Source organism: Elaeis guineensis, chromosome 1, assembly GCF_000442705.2.
Source record: "Elaeis guineensis isolate ETL-2024a chromosome 1, EG11, whole genome shotgun sequence".
NCBI classification, from domain to species: Eukaryota; Viridiplantae; Streptophyta; class Magnoliopsida; order Arecales; family Arecaceae; genus Elaeis; species Elaeis guineensis.
The window spans coordinates 163,596,968-163,617,836 of NC_025993.2; the positions used below are offsets into that span (position 1 = coordinate 163,596,968).

The window sequence follows — 20,869 nt, forward strand, 5'->3', positions numbered from 1 at the left end:
CACTTAAATCTATGCGCTTTGCTTGTGGTCTATTCCCATGGTCTCCACCGCAATTGTGCAGTGAATGTGCAGTGAATGCTTTGTGATATTGGCTACACTGTTTCCCTATTTTTAATTTGCTCATCGGTAAACTATTACAATCTATTGAGCTACCTAAGATTTTCCTGCCATACAACGTGCACAGGGAGACAGAGAGATGGAGATCAAATTTACGGGTCTTACTTGAATTATATGGACGAAGCTTTTCTAACTTCAACCATCTATTTGTCAGCATGAATAGGTTTGAAGCCTCAACATCTCTTTCTTTTATTTTTTTTCTTACGGTGATCATGTACTTTAGCACTAAAAGTATGTTAAAAAAAAAAAAAACAGCTATGATTGGAACCCAACTGATTTATTTGGTTCAATTTGTATTTATTAATTTAATTTAATATATATATATATATATCTTTTTTTCTTCCTCATATCTTCTCTTATATATAAAATTAAATTTTTATGTTTAATTATAAAAATCAATTATAAACAAAATAAAATATCAATTATAAATAAAATAAAAAATTTATGTGTAGACTTGGTTCAATCCGTCAAACATCAATCCAATAGATAGGATCAAATTGAACTGAATTTTGTGGATCGATTCCAAACCATTTTTACAGATAGGCGGTTTGATTTCAATTTTAATTTTAACAAATTGGTTTAAACTGACTTAGGTTACATCTCCATATCGATCAGATCAGACTCGTCCATAACGGTGACCGCTGACCCACCTGTTGGCCCTGGGTTAGGTGATTCGTAACATGACCTCGATTAATTTATTGGATAATGATGATGGCCGCAAAGACTTTTGAATAACTTTTGAGTTGCAAACCTAACAAAATGGGCCTGGTCTACTTCATATTGTCAGAAGCTGCTCTAATGGATGAGACCTTTGTGACGAAAAAGTGGGCTCCATCCCTGACCGTTCTTTGAACAGATGATGTACGATTATACAAGCAGAAGCCCACAGCCAACTTTTACAGCTCAGAGCGCAGCTAAAAAGCAGATAAAAAAATAGAGCTATCTGAATTGATAGACGAAAAATATATAGACAAATATAATTCTCAGAGCAAGAGCATCCTAATAAGATATATCAGATTCCTTTCATCCTCGTCTTCATACTGAATTACTCTGAAACCTGGACAAATGCACCAGCCAACCAAACTGTTTCATAGATTTGGGGACAAGAATAATTCTTTTCATAATTTGAAAAGAATTTTAATTTTATCATCATGTTAGCTGAAAAGATCAGGCATACGGTAATAATGCTAGCAAAATATGGCCTAATCTGTCAATCAAATCAGACCTATTTTAAGTAAATTTGGTTTAAAACCAAATAAATTTGGATCATAAATGATCCGATTTGTTTAATATTTTTATTAAACTAATTATCTTTATTTTTTAATCTTTTAATATATTTAATTTATTTATTAATTGAATTAAATCAGATAACCATTTAATTGTTTACAATTTAAACTAAAAAGATAAAATCCGTCTATTGGCAGCTGCCTCCTCCTCCTCCTTCTTTTTCTTCTTGATACAAGCGAATGCTAATACTAATCAAGTATGAATATATCTCAAAATATCAAAAAATAAAATATTTCATAGAGTCTGTGGATAAATTTGATCCTAACGTCAAGTCGTCAAGTCCAATTGTCAGTATGTTCTGCCACATAGAAGATGATTCAGCCAACGATACTATTTATCCTTCAAAAAATATACTGAATAGAGGCCGCAATAAGATCATGAAGGTAAGTCTGGATATTTTGAAGGAGTAGATAGATTTCCAACTATAATATATTATTTCAAATCCAATCTATTATAATAACAGATTCATCCTCAATAATGATTTTCTCTATCAACAGCTTCGTATGCTCGCACCGGCTGCAATCTGTTCAAAAATGAAAAGCTAAACATTAATGCGCCACCGCCCACCTCGCCCCATTCCCGGATCCAACACGCATCATATCACCCACATGGTCCACTGACCACCCCACCTAGCAGTTTATCACTCTTCAGAGTCTTCCAAGTTCGAAATCCCAAGGCCCCTATCCCCTTTTAGAAGATAACTAGTTGAGTTATGATGCTTGGAAAGTGTACAAGACTCAAAGATACTCCTTCTGACATAATTTTTTCATCTCTTCTTTAGAGATGACAAGATCGATCCGATCCAATGGATATACATCCTATCCTAATTCGATCAAATTCAAAAAATAAAATTTGATCAGATTTGAGTTTGAATTCGAGTTCGGATAAAATTCGAAAACTGTAGCATGAGTATGAATAGGATATGAGTAATGCTGTTTTCTACTCAAATCCGAATCCGAATCATACTTATAAATGTGAATAATATCTAAATATATATATATATATATATTTATAATTCTGTTTTAGTTGATAATATACATAAAATTATTTTGATTGTTTATATATTCTATATTGAATTGTGATTTTATTTCTATGTTTGATTTCTAAAAATCTGGACTTATAAATTATGTTCTATGTTGAATTGATAATTCTATTTTGGTTGATAATATGCATAAAATTATTTGATTATTTACTTTTTTAGGTATGAGATGGGTATGGAACGGATATGGATCGAATATGGAAAAATGGATTATCCGTAGGTATCCCTGAACCCATTAGATATGAGAATGAGTATCTCTTTTTTTATCCGATCAAATATCGGATAGGATTTGGATATAGAATTTTAAGTTCGGATTTGGAGATGAATAGTATAATATCCGATCCAAATTCTACCCGTTGCCATCCCTACCATTCCCTCCTCTCGGTCTCTCTCATCTCCGGCTATGATCGACCTTAGGCGGCCCATCTCCACCTTCAAACAATTCCTGTCCCCTAAGACACTGCACTCCAACGATGCTCCATCGGCTGCGACTTTACCACTGGTCGGAGCAGCCCCTTTGGCCGTCACCGCCTCTGATTAACACAACTTTCCATCTCTCACTTCCTCTAATTCACCTCTTTCATTCTATTCTCGAGATACAATCAAATATATTGAATTCTAATACGCTACCTAATATTTTTATGTCTTAGACGCCATGCAATTGTGTGTTATTTTGTCCCAATGAAGAATTCAGAGTGATTTTACTGCAGTATAGATCTGATGCTGTTTGTCTTTGTTATGTGTTTGATTTTGGGTCTCTAGAATGAGTTTGGACTTTATTTATGGACAAAGTTATCAAGTTTAATAATACATGCAAGTTATCAGCCTTAGTGCATTGATAAGGCATTACCTATTAGTTCGTCTTTGTTATGTTTTTGGATGTGTAACGGTCGGTGATTGAAGGGTTGATGATGGTGAATTTATTTATCATTTTTGTTTCTATCCGTAGGATCTATGTTTTTTTCTCCCCCAGTTTTTTAAATAGGTAATTTGGTTAACAGGCTCAATATTATTAGGCCGAGAGTCTAATACACTTAGATACCTAGATTAAATAGGTTGGATCAGGTTGCATGCCGATTACATAGCTTGAGCTGCTTTTGCCTGCTGGTTTCGACTTAGGGCACCACCTGGACATGCAATTTGAGGCCATTCAAGCTTTCCACTGCACATCGAGGCTCACCCAGTCGAGCCTGCGTGTACATCCTAATTGGGTTGCCGAGATTACAGGACTCGAAGTCTTTGCTGCTCCCTAACTCCATGGAGCTCTCCCGAGCTGCAGAGTTTGTGAACCCTGCAATGACATATAAGTACCATCAATTAGGTATTGATCGGAGCTGAATTCTGGACCTATTAGTTTGGTATGAACAATTGGATCGGAACCAAGTTGAATCAACTTTTGAAATTGAAAAGAGCGGTAAGTTGGTAATACCTGGAAGCGACATTTATTTGCTACGGCCAGAGCAAGTATCCTCGCACGACTCGATTTCCCATTTCCACCGTATGCTTATTAACCCCCTCACCCCATCCCACCCAAAAGTATTTTATAATCACATCAAAGTGGGAGGAAGATTCACTATATCTTTGGAAAAAGATGATTAAACCTCCCATTTCCAAAATCTTTGGACTCCAAATCTTGTTTGCCTGCAGCAGCAATTCCGAACTGTTACTGCTGGTACTTTTGACTTACAGCCTACATGTGATGCGGCTCACTAGGCATGGTTCTACCACAAAATCATATAATCACTTGATACATAGACTAAAAATCTATATTAAATTTAGATCATTAATGTAGGACCCTATTATAAAATTTTAATCCGGCCAAATCCAAATCCAAATCCAGTTGATCTAATTCTAATCTCTCTCTCTCTCTCTCTCTCTCTCTCTCTATATATATATATATATATATATATATATAAACAGAAAACTACACAACCAAAGGCCCTGGTTGGCTATTACACCGGCTGTTCTACTTCCCAGTGGAGGTAATCTGTCTACAAGAATTCGTTAAGACAGCAATGGAATCCGCATTGAGTCTGCCAAAGAGTTGTGCAATAATGAAGTAACAAAACGTCTGTTTAATAGTCTCTCAGGTCAAAGTGAAGGACAGAACGACCGTCTTTGGCCTTAACAAATATCTACAACCAAAGACAACATTACAAGAGCAGTCTTTATCACATAAACGCTCCTCCGTTAAATATTAATTTATCAAGAATAGAACTTCGAGGAACAAGTCGACCATAGTATTTATCACATCAAGCCTAACACAGACTGCAACAATTAAAATAGCATAAATAACTTACCCACATCGATGTCACGGAGAAGCAGGAGCCTGGTAGCTACCGGGCACGGGAGAGGCTGCATCCTCTTTTGCGATGGCTACATAGTTTACCGGAGCGGCAGGGCGACCAACTTCTCTCTTCCCATCCCTGCTCACAGATCGAACACCATTGCTGCTACCGTGATGGGTGTTAAGAGAAAGCCTTCTGCTGGGGGTTCCATTTGATGCTCCTGTGTTGGCACGAGGGCCCACCACCTTCTTTGGGCCAAGTGGTCTAGCTGGGCTTGGCCTGGAGCCGAACAAAGCCTCTTGTTCGGTGTTCAGCTGCTCGTGGAACCGCTTCTGGTCCTGGAAATTCGATAGCACAACACGGGAGAAATTAAAAAGAACGGTAGGGGGGAGATCATGAAAAGGATAAAATAAAGTACCCTTAGTCTTCGTTTCTCTTCCTCTCTGTCCTGCCTTAGCATGGTATATTCATCCAGCATTGCAAGAAGAGGAACGCCGTCGTACGTGAATGACATGCCACGATCCTCCTCCCATGCCCGAGTCTTGGCCACCAGTGTGTCAACAAGAGCTAGGACCACATGAGAAATTTTTAGCTATTTACTGACACTGGAACCTTTAATCAGCCATCAAGTATAATTTTTATTGTCAATTGAATCTTGATAAAAACAAACATCTTTTGCAAGCCTAATGTTGATTAAATGTTTCGTCAACCATCAAATACAGGCTTGCAGATCCAAGTTTAATGTTTAAGTAGCATTCAGCTTTTCGTTATCTAGTGCCATGAATCTACAAGAAATGATTATAGTATCAAATTGATATTGTAACTAGAAATGCAATGCAGCAGAGTATATTCAAAAATGATGAAAGAGGTATAATTTTAGATATCATTTATTTTAAAAAAAAAAATCCATCACAATTTCTCTAGCAATTGATCTTCTTGCATTCTATCATACTAGAAACATTTCACCTTTCCCAAAGTTAGCTCAGGCTGGATGCAGGGGAAGGGAATGCAAAGGAGATGAAAATGAGAGAATGGGTGCTCATTTTTCCTATTAAGAGATAATTGTGCCTAGATTGCCTAAAATCCAGTCATTTTCTTTATTTTCCTAGCATCCAAAGAGAGCTACTGTGGTGAAGAAAGTTTATACAGCAATGTGCTCGAGAATTTAATCTTAGGCTTTACTCATATAATTTCATCATTATGCAGGAAACAAGCTAGCGTAACATCTAAGCATGCTGGCTTCCAAGAACCTCCATGTGCAGGCACATTAGTCACAACAAGACCCTACAACTGGAAGCACACAAACATAAATTAATAAAGCCGGCTGGTACACTGGCACAGCAATAGATAGTATTTAAAAGTAATGGGCCCCGATATGGATAGAAGAGTAAATGTCTTTGCGTCAGATTTTTAAGTGGAACCGTTTCTGTTCAGATATTGCCGGGCATGCAAGCACTGCAACCCCTCCTAGTGCTAAATATACATGTGTGTGAACCTTGCCAATTAGTTTACAAAAGCTGATCTTTGTATCTTTGAAAGTCGAGTCTTAACAAGAAAAGGGCTTTAAGGAAGTCCAATGAAGTTGTTTAAACATACCTGGAATTTTGTTTACCAATATACGAGCTTTCTCCGCACGCTTGAGGTTTAAGTGTGCACCTCTGCTTGCATTATATCTGTTTTCATCCTGAAAAAGAAAGTATAACATCAGAAGGTTTAAATCAGGAGGTCAGCATGCATGTATTAGGAAAATTATTTGGGCCTGCAAAATGACTCATCTGGATAGTTTATCCTCTGTTCCAATAATATTTCTCACTAAGTGCTGAAAGAAATTCCAAAACATGCATGATCTCCTAATGAATAGGCCGAGCAAAAGGTCACAGGGCAGGTTTCAGAAAGGCATATGGAACATACATGTGAGGTTTGAAATTCAACAGTTACATTTCAACTTTTTGAACACAAAATACATAAACAGAATATTCAAGAAGCATGTTTTCTAATGGGCCTAGCTGCAAAGATGCATTTTCTGGTAAACTTAGTTTGGAAGCAACTATTACTGAAAGATGACTAGGATGATTAACCTCCAAGGTCAATTGAAAGAACAAGATTTGTATGACAGTTAATCCAGGTTAACAAGGTCAGTGTCTTTATATGTCGTCATCATCACATGCAAATATTGAACAAGCAAATTCCACAAGCCAACGCCATTGGAAGTAACCCAACTGAACTAAGAGCTGAAAAGGATAAAAATACAATCTAGATTAGAGAAGAAGTGAATCCAGTACATATAATCTATATTAGAGAAGAAGTGAATTCAGTACCCGATTATAGTCTTCAAGCCAGCTCTCCTCTTCACATGCTGACATCCATTTCTCAATCTTCTCCAAAATTTCTTTTCTGCAAAGGGCCTCTTCTTTGGCTTTTAATATCTGATTATCCATGTCTGTTAGTAATTCTGAAGGTTCGACATTCCCAGAGTCAATTAGAGACATTATCTTCTCTCGAGCAGCTGCGGAATCTATCTCAACGTGAGCACGAACATATATGTCTTCAAGCTCAGTCTGTTTCTTCAAAGCTATTTCCTTCATCTTGCTGGCCTTTAGTTGATCTAACCTTTCAACTTCAACCTCAGCCTTTGTGTAAAAGAAATTTTTTTTAAAAAAAAGTTAGAGCACGCCAAGTGAATTCAAGTTTTATTCAAAAATTTGCCGGGGGACAAAAAGCTCAAAATTTGGTGCAATTGACCAACCTGCTCAATCAGATCAAGGGCAAGGGCTCCAGGAACCATGACCTCATCCACTGTTGCAGAGATATTGCAAGTAACATGATTGAACAAACTCCGCTCCTCCGTAGGGGTATCCATTAGATTCCAAAGCTCAGTCAACTGAGCTGCTAGCTCTTGAAGCTGAGTTAAGCATGAAAATCACTTGTTACATCCATTTAAAAAAAAAAAAAAAAGAAACATTACATAAAATTTCACAGTTCAGGACTAAAACAATATATATATATATATATATATATATATATATATATATATATATATATATGCGCCCAGTTCTTCGAGAACAGCCAATGAGTGCACAAGAGCTGATAGGCCAAGACCCACATGGAACCCAGGAAGCGGGGATTCTATCCTATCTACAATGTGTTTTCGGTACGCTTCGATACAGAATAATCCTAACTTGCCTTGACTCCTGCCATCCGGCAAAGTGAACCAGAAAAGCGAAAGAAGCTTTTTTCCACAAGAGGAACTCCTGTGCTTTGACATACAATGGTTAATTGGAAGAAAGCGATTCTGCTCAACTTAGATGTTGGTTGTTTCAGCCGGATTCCTAGCTACAGCTAGACGGGAGATCTTCTGGTTAAGTCCTGGTGCAACTAGACCGACTGTGACCGGTATAGATAGATAGATAGATAACACAAGCAAGTAAAATAATTAGGTGATATATATTGCTCCATCTTCAGTTCAGAAAAATCATGTCATCAATTACATCAACTGTGCAGATATTAAGCAGTTCCTGTTGATGGTTGAACATATAGAATAATTAAAATACAATTTAATTTTCTTTTCCCCATGGATATTCAGGTGCATGGATGTAGTTCGGTAGGCCTTGTTTGAGTTTGAGAAAGGGATGAGAGGGCTCAGATCTTGGTCAAGGGACTGAAAACCGATGATGTGACCTGGACTCATGTAGGCAAAGACTCTCTTGGTCTGAGTACGCTTTCATTTTACTTGCCTAGTTTCATTGCCAACTTTTTGGCAGGACAAAAGATGGAGACACTTTAGAGACTGAGATAATAACCAAGTTATCTTAAGAAACTAAACAGAGATATATCACAAATTGATATGACCAATTCATTTGAGTTTATCATGTTCATGAGCAGATAACCTCGCCGGCATTTCTATAACTGATTAATTAATCTAAAGATCAGATTTGAACTATGTCCTGCAAAAAGAAGTTCAGATCCCACAGATTACAAAGTTCATGTTATGTATACTTCTAAAAACAACAAACATGAACTAATAAAAATTAACATATACAAAGAATGCAACAGCATCTTATAAAATCTTACAATTTGTAATATGTTTACTTATAATCTGTAACAAAGTCTTGAAATAGTTCACCTTCTTTTTCAGAAAGAATGTCTGTGTTGATACAACTATACATTTTATTAAGACAAGCCAAAACCAAGAGACAACCCCATCCCAAGCCTCATCAATTTCTTTCTCATATGTGCTGTCAAAGTTTTTTTTATCAGATCATCCTCTCTTCTTCTCCAAACCTCCAACATATATTCAAACCTATTAACCATTTTAAAGCTGTAGCTTATGTTGCATATGATTTACCATCTTATGTCAAGGAAAATACATGTAAAATATGTCTTTTTACATACACACGTATTGTGTAATCATGCATTGTTAAAAACAAATGTTCACAGACAAAAAGGAGACATAAAACAAACCAACCTAAATAAATTCAATTTGTGTTCATGCATTTTAAATCATATCAGGATATTGTGTCAAGGCTGGCAATATAATATTTAGATCATAATATGCAGCAACAGTGAAAGCACATGAAAGTAACATGGGTGAAGCAGACATAAGAATGACGAATGTTGACATGTAAATAATCCATAAAAGGTCAAGTTTGCAATAAGAACATTAATAAGCTGCAACAATAATGTGATGGTCATTTGACAGTGTACAAGATGGATGCAGGACAATCTTCAACTTCCACTAGATCCAAACAAATTAGGCACACAGCAAGCCTGAAAGAAGCTGCATAACTATCAAAAGGGAATATAGCACCAGATTTCTGTTGCAGCATGCAGGAAAAATATTCCACTAGTCGGACATTGAATTTGCATTAACTGTTTAAAGAACTAGCTACATAATATTACAGAACAAGAATTACCTTTTGCAGTCTCATTCTTTTATCTTCTTCAAGTGCTATGACCATCTTAGAAAGCTTCAATAAGGTATCATTGCTAATGCTTTTGGACTGCACGCCAACAGAATCATTTAAGCTAGGATGAACCTCAGTTATGGTACTGAAGAAATCCATCCCAAGGACAGCACAAAGATCATGCACTGTGCTGACAAAGTCAAGAACATTATGCAGCCTATCACTCTGCCAAAAAGCACCACAAATGTTGGTATACATGTAGCAGTTTCAAAATTAACATGAACAATTTCAGTAGTAACCTTTTCTTTCTGGAGTTCTTGGAGTTGACAGTGGTACTCATCCAACTTCTTTAGTGACAAATCCTCCTCATCAACTGCCGGTGTCCCCTTCTGCTCACCAATTTTTAAAGTTCCAGCAATTTCTCCCTGCATTTTCTGAATTTGTGAAAGCACGTCAGCAAACTCCTTTATTCTGTCCTCTTTCTGCTGGCGTAGTTGTTCCAGTGCTGGTGCTATAGCTGCTAGTTGCTCCTTGATTGTGCCAGATGATTTATCAGGCTGTATAGAATACCAAAGACAACTCACTGATCAAGGTCAACCTAATTTACAATGATGCAAAAAGAAACCACATCAAAGTAACTTTGGCAACAACATTCACAAAAGAAATTTGTTATTTTCATGTATATGTTATAGCATTTAGAGCCAGATACCACATTGTCCAAAATACAATAAGTGTTTTCCTACTCGGATTCCCCAATAAGCAGATTGTTAGTAATATCACACAGAAAAAGTGCAAGAACTGGAAAAGCCACCTATCTGCATGAAGAACTTGCACAGCAAGGAGAAGTGAACTGCATTTTATTTTGACTATGAGTAGGAAGTTGCTTTCCATGCCAATATGCACTTCAGTAATATTCCAGCTGTTCAGGGATGGTGTTAAACATGCAATGCTCCAAAAGACCCGCAACTTGGATCTCTATTACAAGGTATACTGGCTACACATGCCTTCAAATGCATGCATATAAGCAAATACATATGTGTCTCTCTGTTTTTTCTCTTTTGGGTGGTTGACTGGTTGTGGGGGAGATAAGGTGGTCTGGACCTCTTCCTAGTGAAGGGATGTCAAATGGAAAAGACACATGATAATTTGAAATAAGAAATAAGACACTGCATTGTATTATGCTTTGTATCCAAGTACCAAAAGCCTATTAATGTTTGGAAGAGCTAAATTTGTATCAGAAATATCTTGAGAAGTCCTATTTTTTGTTTTCTCCATCCCATTCCTAGAATGAAATCTCATCCCACCTATAGTGAGTATATGATACTACTACTCTCATTCACTCCACCTACATGGATGCCACAACAATGTTTCTGTCCCAACTGCTTAAATGACAGTACTTTTGTTGGCTACCTTCCCATTATCTGAGTGTCATAAACTTCTCTTGCAATATTTCATCCACCACGACCCTATCTAACGGTCCCCTGTCCATTCTCCATTTTCAATATGTTCTCTTCCCAATGCAAGAAGGTCAGAAAGGGCATCGAAAGGAAGAAGGTCAGAAAGGGCATCGAAAGGAAGAAGGTCAGAAAGGGCATTGAAAGGACATTAGCACATGAGAGAGAGGCCATACTAGAGTTGGGGCAAGTGGTAGCTCAATGAACAAGAAAGTAAGGTTAGAGGGCAAGGACAGCAGGTGAAAGGGATCGAGGAAGAAGTGGGATGGTAGGTTTGACTAATAGAGTAAGGACAAATAAGAAAGAGAGTCAGGAGAAAGATGTAGGTTTCGATGGTTGAAATAGCAAATGGTGGGTGTAGATGAATTGGGAAGGAGAAGACAATAGCTCTAAGTAATGGAAGAAGATGGGATGGTTGCCTATAAACAACCGAGTACAAAGGTCAGGAGTTAGCAAAAGTAGTGGTCAAAAGTTGTTGCATTTGGTGTTTAAGGGGTATGTAGTGGGTCTGAGTATCTAAGGAGGACATAGTGGATGGAAGCGGTAAAGAGGGGCTTTCACAATCAGCATATTAATATACAGTGAAAGTATGCTCTTTTTTCCCTCCACAAATACTTTCAATGTGCATGAGCTCCGCTGTTGCGGGTTCCAGGGAGGGTGCAGCCTTACCTTGTGCGTTGGAGAGGTTGTTTCCATGTTTTGAACTATGACCTCCATGTCACAATGCAGCAACCTTACTGCTGCACAAAGGGCCACCCTCCCCACAAGCACTATCAATTATAAATTCAAATCAAGGTTTTAAATACCAATACTGAACCCCGTGCCATTTTTCCATAGAAATGATAAGGTATTGGTAGGACAGTATGTACTGAAACTAACATATTCCAAATAACTGTAAAAACATATCAGCTGGTATATGCCAGTACACACCAGCACCAGTACATCCAGTACATACCTATACAGCTGTTTCGGCATTCCAACATCCGTATTGCAGCCATTTTTTGTGCTAGAATGGTACAGTACTGAATGTACCATCCCGTTTCAGTGGTTTTTGAAATCCTGATCTGAATGGATAATATATCTCTTCCTCTACATATTAAATCATATATCCCAGTTCATATCTCTATGAAGCAATTGATAAAATTATTATCAATAATTAAAATGCAATATATTATAACTTAGTCTACATGGACAAGTTGAAGCTTAACTATGAAAATTCAAAATTAACATCTTGAAAAAAATAATTTTTCTTTCCCCAAGCATAAACTATTATTTTATAAAAAGACAACTTTGCGCAGAAATCACACCGACTATAAATAATTAAATTCTTATTGTTCAAATTCCAGTTATTTTTCCTGGTGAAATAGAATTCCTTACCCAGAAGTGGCAAGCGCTAGCTCATACATATGCTCCAATATAGCATAGTGAAATAACGTGTAAATTCTAATCATCTCATGAAGTTTCTAAAGGGTGGCCTTCAAGAAATAAAAACACCATCTAAATAGTTAATGTTTGCTAGAGCATTAGTATTTTGTAAAAACTCACGATGCCAACAAAAGACTTTTCTCCAAGCACAGAAAGAAGTCTAGCAAGCTCCACCCTAGAATCAGCCAAGGCCTGGAGAAGGAGTGCTCGTGATCTTGATGCCTGATCAACTTTCCTCTTGTAAACATCCAGGCACTCTTGTTCTAGCTGAAGCAGCATTTTGTCACGTTCCTCGTCGCTCTCACCAACCTCATCCCATATTACCTAAAACAAAGAGATCATGTATCTAGTACACTGTATTGCTTCTTCCATTGAAAGCAAAAGTTGCACATAAAAAAATGAGATACCTGCAACTGCTGCAGCAAAGAACCACATGTGGTTTCACCTAATAATGGATTCTTGGTTCCTGTGACGGCCATTTGTAGCTCAAGACAACCTACATAGAAAATGACTCTATAATTGGATGTGTTGCGGTTGCATGATAGTGGAGAATGTGAATCAAGGAAACAGACCTTAAAGTCGGTGCCCTTCAGTAGATTGATGCAGCATATGCAGTTGTTGTCGCTTATCTTATGGTGAACTTGAATACATCAGATAGCTGAGTTGCTACAATGCTGCAAAAATTTAAAAGATCCGTGTTACAACAGGATGAAAAAGATACAATGGTATTCCGTGTACATGAGTTGAAGCAAGTGCTGAGATAGTACGGGAAATTTCAGTATGCAATGATAACATCAAAATCTTAAAAATTTCGACAAAAATCGTGCATTTGTGAATAGAGGGCTAGCCAGGGTAGTATACGCCAATAACCAATCAGTTAACTGGTAACCATCACCCGTGCAGTTAGCACTACATCTACCAAGTGGAGAAGTAATTTTTTTTTTTTTAAAAAAAAAAGAACAATTTTTAAACATACAACCATCATATTGCCGGAACAGTTGAATTTTACTCAAGGCATAATGATCGCATAACAATTCAACAGCAATACCAGCTGTGTCTCTCTGGCTCCAGAGGGTAAGCATATTAAGCAAAAAAAGATAAACTTTTTTCATGTCAAAATCCTAAAATTTAAGCTTTCCATGTAGAGAAAGACAGGGAAATCTGGAGAAACATACACTGCACCAGTCCAAAGCCCAAAACCCCTGGAAACTCAAAACCACCATCCCACCAAAGTTTTGACCACGGGAGAAAAAGAATGAAGAAAGAATGACGTGACAGCTCTGAAAGCGTCAAGATTTTTCAACCAAACCACTTCTCGCACCTAGTTTGCTTCAATCTCAGGGAATCGATGACACACTCCGACACTCGACCAGAGAAAGACATCAATAAACCCTCATTCCAACCGAACTTCAATCAATCCGGCCAAGAAACCCACATTCACCCGGAGGCCACCCCATGCCTGACTCCTAGAGCCCAAGATCCCGATTTCCATCCAATCGAGGCCGTTCGAGCACGAAGAAGTCAAAAAGAACGGCTTTCCTTACGAGATCACCAGGAAGTGGAGAGCTCCAGCAAACCATATGAAAGGAAATGCGAGGAAAAGAGACCGAGGGCTTACCTGCGGCGCCGGAACGCCGGCGTTTTGTGAACTTCTGATCAGATCTGAAGGTTCTCCTGGGTACTTCACCTGCGCTCTCCGAGAGAGAGAGAGAGAGGAGACAGTCGCCCACTGGATGTTTCGGACAAAAGACAGAAGAGAAGCAAGGGACCAGCACAATTGAAGGCAGCAGACCCTGTGGGGCCTTTTATATGCCTGTGAAAATATTGGATACGATCACCAACAGTACGCTTACCTTCTATGAAATATTTACGTTTATTAATTTTCATATAACTCCCTCCCTTTCTGTTATTGCACGATGAAATCCCTCAAGTTTAATAAATGAATTGTGATGTCATTTTGACGAATAGACAACAGCATAACAGAATAAGGTGTATAAAATAAAAGAGAGAAAAATCTAAAATTTTAAGTGCAAAATGATAAAAAAAAATAGAAAACAAGACAGAGACTTAAGGTTCTGTCCATGATCCCAATCTTTTATTTGCAAAAATTTTAGATATTTTGTAGAAATATGTTAAGAAAATCTATGTTGAAAGCATTTTGCATTTCAATGGATAAGTGCATCAGAAGGGGAAAAAAAAAAAAACTCAAAATGTTTAATGGGTTTTTATAACAAACAAATAGTAATATTTTGCTATATGTCCCATATCAGTTGACACATTATTATTCAAATGTACATTTTTTATCTTTTTTTTTTCTTTTAAGGAAAAGACTTAGAAGCAACGTTGCATGATAAAACGCCATAAAATAAATCTAATAACACCTTTAAATTGTATTTGCTTGATGACATATGTATTATACTATAATATCTGCAAGTTAAACTATGTTATTTATTTTTTTCTTATTTTTAAACAGCAAGATATGGAAAGACGTCAAACTCATTCTCCGAACCCACCGTTTCAGCCATCTTCCATGCTCTCAGGTGATATTCACAACAATTCACTTCTTATTCCTACTGGTGGGTGCCGGTGACCACCGACCACAGCCACGGCCCCTTTAGTCAACTATTAGAATAGATCCAATACCATTTGAGATAACCACACACCCTCTCTGTCCAAAATCCTCGTACGACATTTCTGGAAGAAAATAATCAATAGGAGTGCATCCATGGAAAGAAGGTGTGTGTCTATGATTCCATCCATGCTAAATCCCAGAATCTCTCCCGCTCTCATGATTCGGATTAAATTAGAGCGTAATAACAAAAGAAAGTTTTATCAAGTGGAACCTCACCATCTAGTAGCCCTGCTAATAATGCGTGACAACTATCACATCTTATCATCTTTGTTGTTTGCTCACCCAATGGGAGCATCATTTGGAAACCTTTTTTTCTTTTGCTGAATGAGTCAATTGGCATGGTACATTATAAGCAAACATTTTTCTTGGTCCCCCTTGGCATGTGGAGGACAAACAATTATCCACAAAACTAGCTGTGAAACTATGCTCCAATTTTACCACTTCCATTTGCCTGTAAATGTCTCAAGTTAACCAAGCAGCAGGGAATTGTCTCCTCCGTGGACAACTGATATCTTCCAACCATGAAACTGGACCAGCAAAGAAGACACATCCATGATAAGATTTATGAGCTTTCACATGGCATTTATTCCTGTTTTTAGACTATCGTCCCACGTCGATGATCGACTCAATGCAGGTCTTGCAACATGTTCTGACAATGCTGATCACAAAGCTCATGGCAGTCCATGTGCTAAGAATATATCATAAAACAGCTAGTTTGATCCTAGGAGTTTCATAATGATACCTGGTTCTCTAAGCTGTCGTAGCACCTGGAGGGTACTTGACCGGGAGGAATGAAAGTCTCGAATAGAAATCGGAATAGATGACTTCTATTCCAACCATTTAGATGGAAGGAGATCCATTCTAATTTCAATTATACGGTGAAATGGGAATAATCCAATCTATCTGAAACTCAATCCTTATTCTCTCTTATGGATTCAAATTTTCATTTTGATTCTAATTTCAATTCTAATCATGAACCAAATATTTTGAAAGATTTGATTATTCTGATTTTTATTTCAATCTATTCCAATCCTGATTTCGGTAGCAAATTAAGCATCCCGCTGGTGCAGTGGCTCATTGTTCAGCCGATTGGATAGAGATGGCAATAAGTTTGATAGAGATAAGATTGAGAACAATGTGACTTGATCTGGAGTAAGATGTTTCTGAACTTGGATATTTAACAGTAGGCTGTCTCTGTTCTCCATCATTAAAGCCGTCCACAATTTTCACAAGCCACTTGCACAGCTCAAGCCACACGCATTCATGCAATACTACCCACAGCTAGACTCCCAAATCGGCATTGCTTTGAGTGTTCAGTTATATGCATTCATGAGGGGTATGTCCATGATTATTGGATTCTATAATTTGTACATGGTGATGTCGGATTAAGTTAGCAGGTCAGACCAACTAATTACATGAATCCATAATGAGTTATCTTCCTGTGTTCCAAGATTTCAAATATTTTAAGACAAAAATAGTCGATTAGTTCTGTTGCGGCCAATCGCCTCGTCGTCCGATCGCCGGGGAACGTGCGCCTGCAAAAAAGGGAAAGTCCACACTGACCGGAGGCGGCTCCGGTGGGGACCCTCCGACGGTCAAGTCAGAGAGGTGACTGGGCAACAGTGAAATGAAGACAGAGAGCTCAATTGAGAGAGAGAGAGGAGCGAGCCTGTGGATTCAAAGTCGAGAAGTGGAGAGGGATCCTTTGCACTGTTGCCTTCCCCGATTTATATAGTGGAGCACGGTATGGCGCCGTCATTAATGGCGCGGACAATTGAGGAATTATCAACTCACTGTAGACTATCAGAGTCGCCGTAAAAGTCTCATGTCGCCGTGGGGCTGTCAAATCACTAGGGTTGACAATGCCCTCGGCGGGACAATGTCCCTAGGCGGCAGTGCCGCATGCCGTTGTCAGGACTGACAGGCTCTGGCGGCTGTACGGCGATCGGTGGCCAGCTGTGTGGCACCGGGTGGAGATTCGGGCCCCTCCGATGGTCAGCCGGGCATGTTGCGAGAGTCGGCCATCAGACTTCCTGGTTCAGTCGGTCGGGAGAGTGGAAAAGGTCTGTCTGACCGACATATCCTCCGTCGGTAAAGGGCCGTTAATCGGTCGGTGATGGCGTTCGGTCGATCGGTCGGTCGGCCAGTCGGTCGGTCGGTCGGTCGGTCGGCCAGTCGGTCGGAGTCGTCTGTCGGGGTCGTCCGTCGGAGTCGTCCGTCGGAGTCGTCCGTCGGGGTCGTCGGTCGGTATATCAGTCGGTCGGTCGGTCGGCCAGTCGGTCGGTCGGTCGGCCAGTCGGTCGGAGTCGTCCGTCGGGGTCGTCCGTCGGAGTCGTCGGTCGGAGTCGTCCGTCGGGGTCGTCGGTCGGTATATCAGTCGGTCGGTCGGTCGGCCAGTCGGTCGGTCGGTCGGTCAGTCGGTCGGTTGGTCGGCCGGTCGGTCGGTCGGTCGGCCAGTCGGTCGGCCAGTCGGTCGGTCGGTCGGCCAGTCGGTCGGTCGGCCAGTTGGTAGGCCGGTCGGTCCGATTATAAGTCGGCACGAGCGGGGTCGGTCGGGGTCGTCCGTCGGAGTCGTCCGTCGGGGTCGTCGGTTGGAGTCGTCCGTCGGGGTCGTCGGTCGGAGTATCAGTCGGTCGGTCAGTCGGGGTCGTCCGTCGGGGTCGTCGGTCGGTATATCCCAACAGTTGCCCCCCCCACTCCTGAGCCCGATGTCGTGTTGGCTCGCGTGAACACGTGGGCGACGACTTCGGACGAAAGGAGTGGTTTTTCGTCTTTTCTTGCCCCGACTCTGGCGATCACATCAACGAACGATCCAATATCGGTTGTCCCGACTGTAGGTCGAGCATGCACGTCGGGTCGGAGGTCGGCCAACCTCCGAACGTTGCTCGTCGACACGATCATTCCGCAGAATCTGATAGTCGAGTAGCATCCGACGTATTCGGATAGGATAACGATGGCAAGTCGAATATCCATTGTCCGGCCCTTGATCGGACGTATGCGTCGGGATGTATGATAAACGGTGGCAAGCCGAATATCCTTCGATCGGTCGTGACCAGATCGGTATGTCGCGAATACGACTGCAGTCGTCTTGGCGTTTTGCCTTTCTTAGTCGAAGCTAAGTCAGCAAGTTAGCCAGCCGCATTAGTCGAAGCCCTTTGCCTTCAGAGGTGGGGGCCGTCGTAGATATTCCGCTCCTTCGATCTCCGTCGTAGAATCCGATATGTCCTCGACGATCGAGATGTAGATTGAGCAATTGGTTCGGCGATTCGTCGATCAGGCTGACGACGGAGTCATAGATTCGGCGATCGGCAATCGAGCCATGTTGGTCGGGGCCTTTCGCCTTCAAAGGCTGAGGCCGTCGGTTCGGCGATCGATGATCGAGCCGTTGATTCGGCGATCGACGATCGGCCGTGTTGGTCGGGGCCTTTTGCCTTCAGAGGTCGAGGCCGTTGGTTTGACGATCGATGATCGAGTCATGTTGGTCGGGGCCTTTTGCCTTCAGAGGCCGAGGCCGTCGGTTCGGCGATTCGGTGATCGAGCCGTTGATTCGGCGATCGACGATCGGCCGTGTTGGTCGGGGCCTTTTGCCTTCAGAGGCCGAGGCCGTCGGTTTGACGATCGATGATCGAGTCATGTTGGTCGGGGCCTTTTGCCTTCAGAGGCCGAGGCCGTCGGTTCGGCGATCGGTGATCGAGTCATGTTGGTCGGGGCCTTTTGCCTTCAGAGGCTGAGGCCGTCGGTTCGGCGATCGATGATCGAGCCGTTGATTCGGCGATCGACGATCGACCGTGTTGGTCGGGGCCTTTTGCCTTCAGAGGTCAAGGCCGTCGGTTTGACGATCGATGATCGAGTCATGTTGGTCGGGGCCTTTTGCCTTCAGAGGCCAAGGCCGTCGTAGATTCTCCGCTCCTTCGATCTCTATCAGGATCTGCGCACGAGGAGTGGGGAGAGGGGTGTAGGAGTCATATCTGCGATGCGTCGGTCTCGGACTCCATTGTCGGGGCAAGACCCATCTATCGGTGGAGGGCCTGCTGGGTTCAGCATGGGCCCGACCTTTCTTCCATTTTTCTTTTCGGCCCGTGCCTTAAGTCAGGCGCCGGTCGGAAGCTCCTTCGTCCGCGCGCATGTACTTGTATGCGCGCTCCAGTAGCTCGGCGTACGTCCGGGGGAGGGTCTTGTCCAGAGAGTAGGTGAATCGGGATGCCCTCAGCCCCCGCTTCATGGCTGAGATCGCCATGTCTTCGTTGAGGTTCCGGACCTCAAGCGTGGCCGTGTTGAATCGTGCCACGAAGTATCGGAGCGTCTCATTCTCCCCCTGTTTGAGGGAGAAAAGGCTGTCCGACGTTCGTGACGGCTTCCGACTGGTGCTGAAGTGGGCCACGAACGAGTGCTCAAGCTGCCCGAAGGAGTGGATACTTCCCGATCGAAGATCGGAGTACCAGGCCCTGGCAGCCTTGCGGAGCGTGGCGGGGAAGCCGATGCAAAAAAGAGCGTCGGTTGCCCCCTGGATCGTCATGAGAGCTTTGTAGCTCTCAAGGTGGTCGATCGGGTCGGTGGAGCCGTCGTATGGCTCCAGGTGTGGCATCTTGAACCGACTGAGAATCGGTTCGTCGAGAACTAGTCGGGAGAGAGGTTGGGCGGTCTGGAAGTCGACGTCATTCGAAGACTTCTGGCCGTCCACCTGCAACTGCGCGAGCCGACGGTCGATTTCATCGAACCGACGCTCGTAGTCGTCTGTCCGTCGGTGCTGGGAGACCCCAGGAGTGGAGTCCCCGGAAGATTCCGAGGGAGAGGCGGACGGCGTTCGTGGCCGCTTCTCCTTCCTCGCCCGTTCCAGCAGAGAAGGAGAGGGCTGCTGGGACCGTCGATCATCGCGCCATGGCCGTCCCTCCTCCTCTCCGTGGGATCGCTGTTGAGGGCGCTCGCGCGGAGGCGACGGGGATCGGCGCGGTCGTCGGCGGCTGCTCCTGGAGGGCATCGGACGGGCCGTCGGTTGTTGCTGGAGGCTTTGACCGCGTCCGTTAGTACCGTCATCTGCCGTACGATGGCCGCGATCTGCGCCTCCGTGGTCACCGCGGGGTGTGGAGAGCTGGGCTCCGCCGCCGATGGTGGCGGGGAGGCCTCTTCCCGATGGGAAGAGTGCCTCGCCGACCCGGTGATCCTCGATCGTTGGGCTCTTGTCTTTGTCATCATTTTTCTCCCCTTCCTGGCGCGCCAATCTGTTGCGGCCAATCGCCTCGTCGTCCGATCGTCGGGGGACGTGCACATGCAAAAATGAGAAGTCCACACTGACCGGAGGTGGCTCCGGTGGGGACCCTTCGACGATCAAGTCAGAGAGGTGACTGGGCAACAGTGAAATGAAGACAGAGAGCTCGATCGAGAGAGAGAGAGAGGGGGAGAGGAGCGAGCCTGTGGTTTTGGAGTCGAGAAGTGGGGGGAGCGGATCCCTTGCACTGTTGCCTTCCTCGATTTATATAGTGGAGCACGGTATGGCGCCGTCATTAATGGCGCAGACAAGTGAGGAACTGTCAACTCACTGTAGACGGTCAGAATCATCGTGAAAGTGTCACGTCGCCGTGGGGGCTGTCAAATCACTAGGGTTGACAAAGCCCTAGGCGGGACAATGCCCCTAGGCGGCAGCGCCGCATGCCGCTGTCAGAACTGACAAGGTCTGACGGTTGTACGACGATCAGAGGAGTCGATCGACCCTAGGTCGGTGGCCA

The 20,869-nt window shown here is 42.1% G+C and overlaps 1 protein-coding gene across 1 annotated transcript; it reads right to left on the reverse strand.

The window, feature by feature from the left end:
• Positions 1–4,503: 4,503 nt before the first annotated feature.
• On the reverse strand, positions 4,504–14,275 carry LOC105039502 (65-kDa microtubule-associated protein 1). The gene is made up of 11 exons (XM_010915670.4): positions 14,133–14,275; positions 13,087–13,188; positions 12,922–13,010; positions 12,635–12,838; positions 9,935–10,192; positions 9,645–9,860; positions 7,478–7,633; positions 7,050–7,361; positions 6,328–6,415; positions 5,150–5,298; positions 4,504–5,069 (listed from the first exon to the last, which is right to left on the reverse strand). Exons 3-11 carry the CDS (start codon positions 12,991–12,993, stop codon positions 4,755–4,757), a joined length of 1,770 nt encoding a protein of 589 aa, XP_010913972.1. The 5' UTR covers positions 12,994–13,010; positions 13,087–13,188; positions 14,133–14,275; the 3' UTR covers positions 4,504–4,754.
• Between the last annotated feature and the right edge of the window lie 6,594 nt (positions 14,276–20,869).

Excerpts from the sequence above, each read along its gene's own strand:
- LOC105039502 (XM_010915670.4), bottom strand. The coding sequence starts at position 12,993 with ATGGCCGTCACAGGAACCAAGAATCCATTATTAGGTGAAACCACATGT. Across the intron at positions 7,362-7,477 it reads CCCTTGATCTGATTGAGCAG|GCTGAGGTTGAAGTTGAAAG; the intron begins GTTGGTCAATTG and ends TTTTACACAAAG. Across the intron at positions 5,070-5,149 it reads AAGAGAAACGAAGACTAAGG|GACCAGAAGCGGTTCCACGA; the intron begins GTACTTTATTTT and ends TCGAATTTCCAG.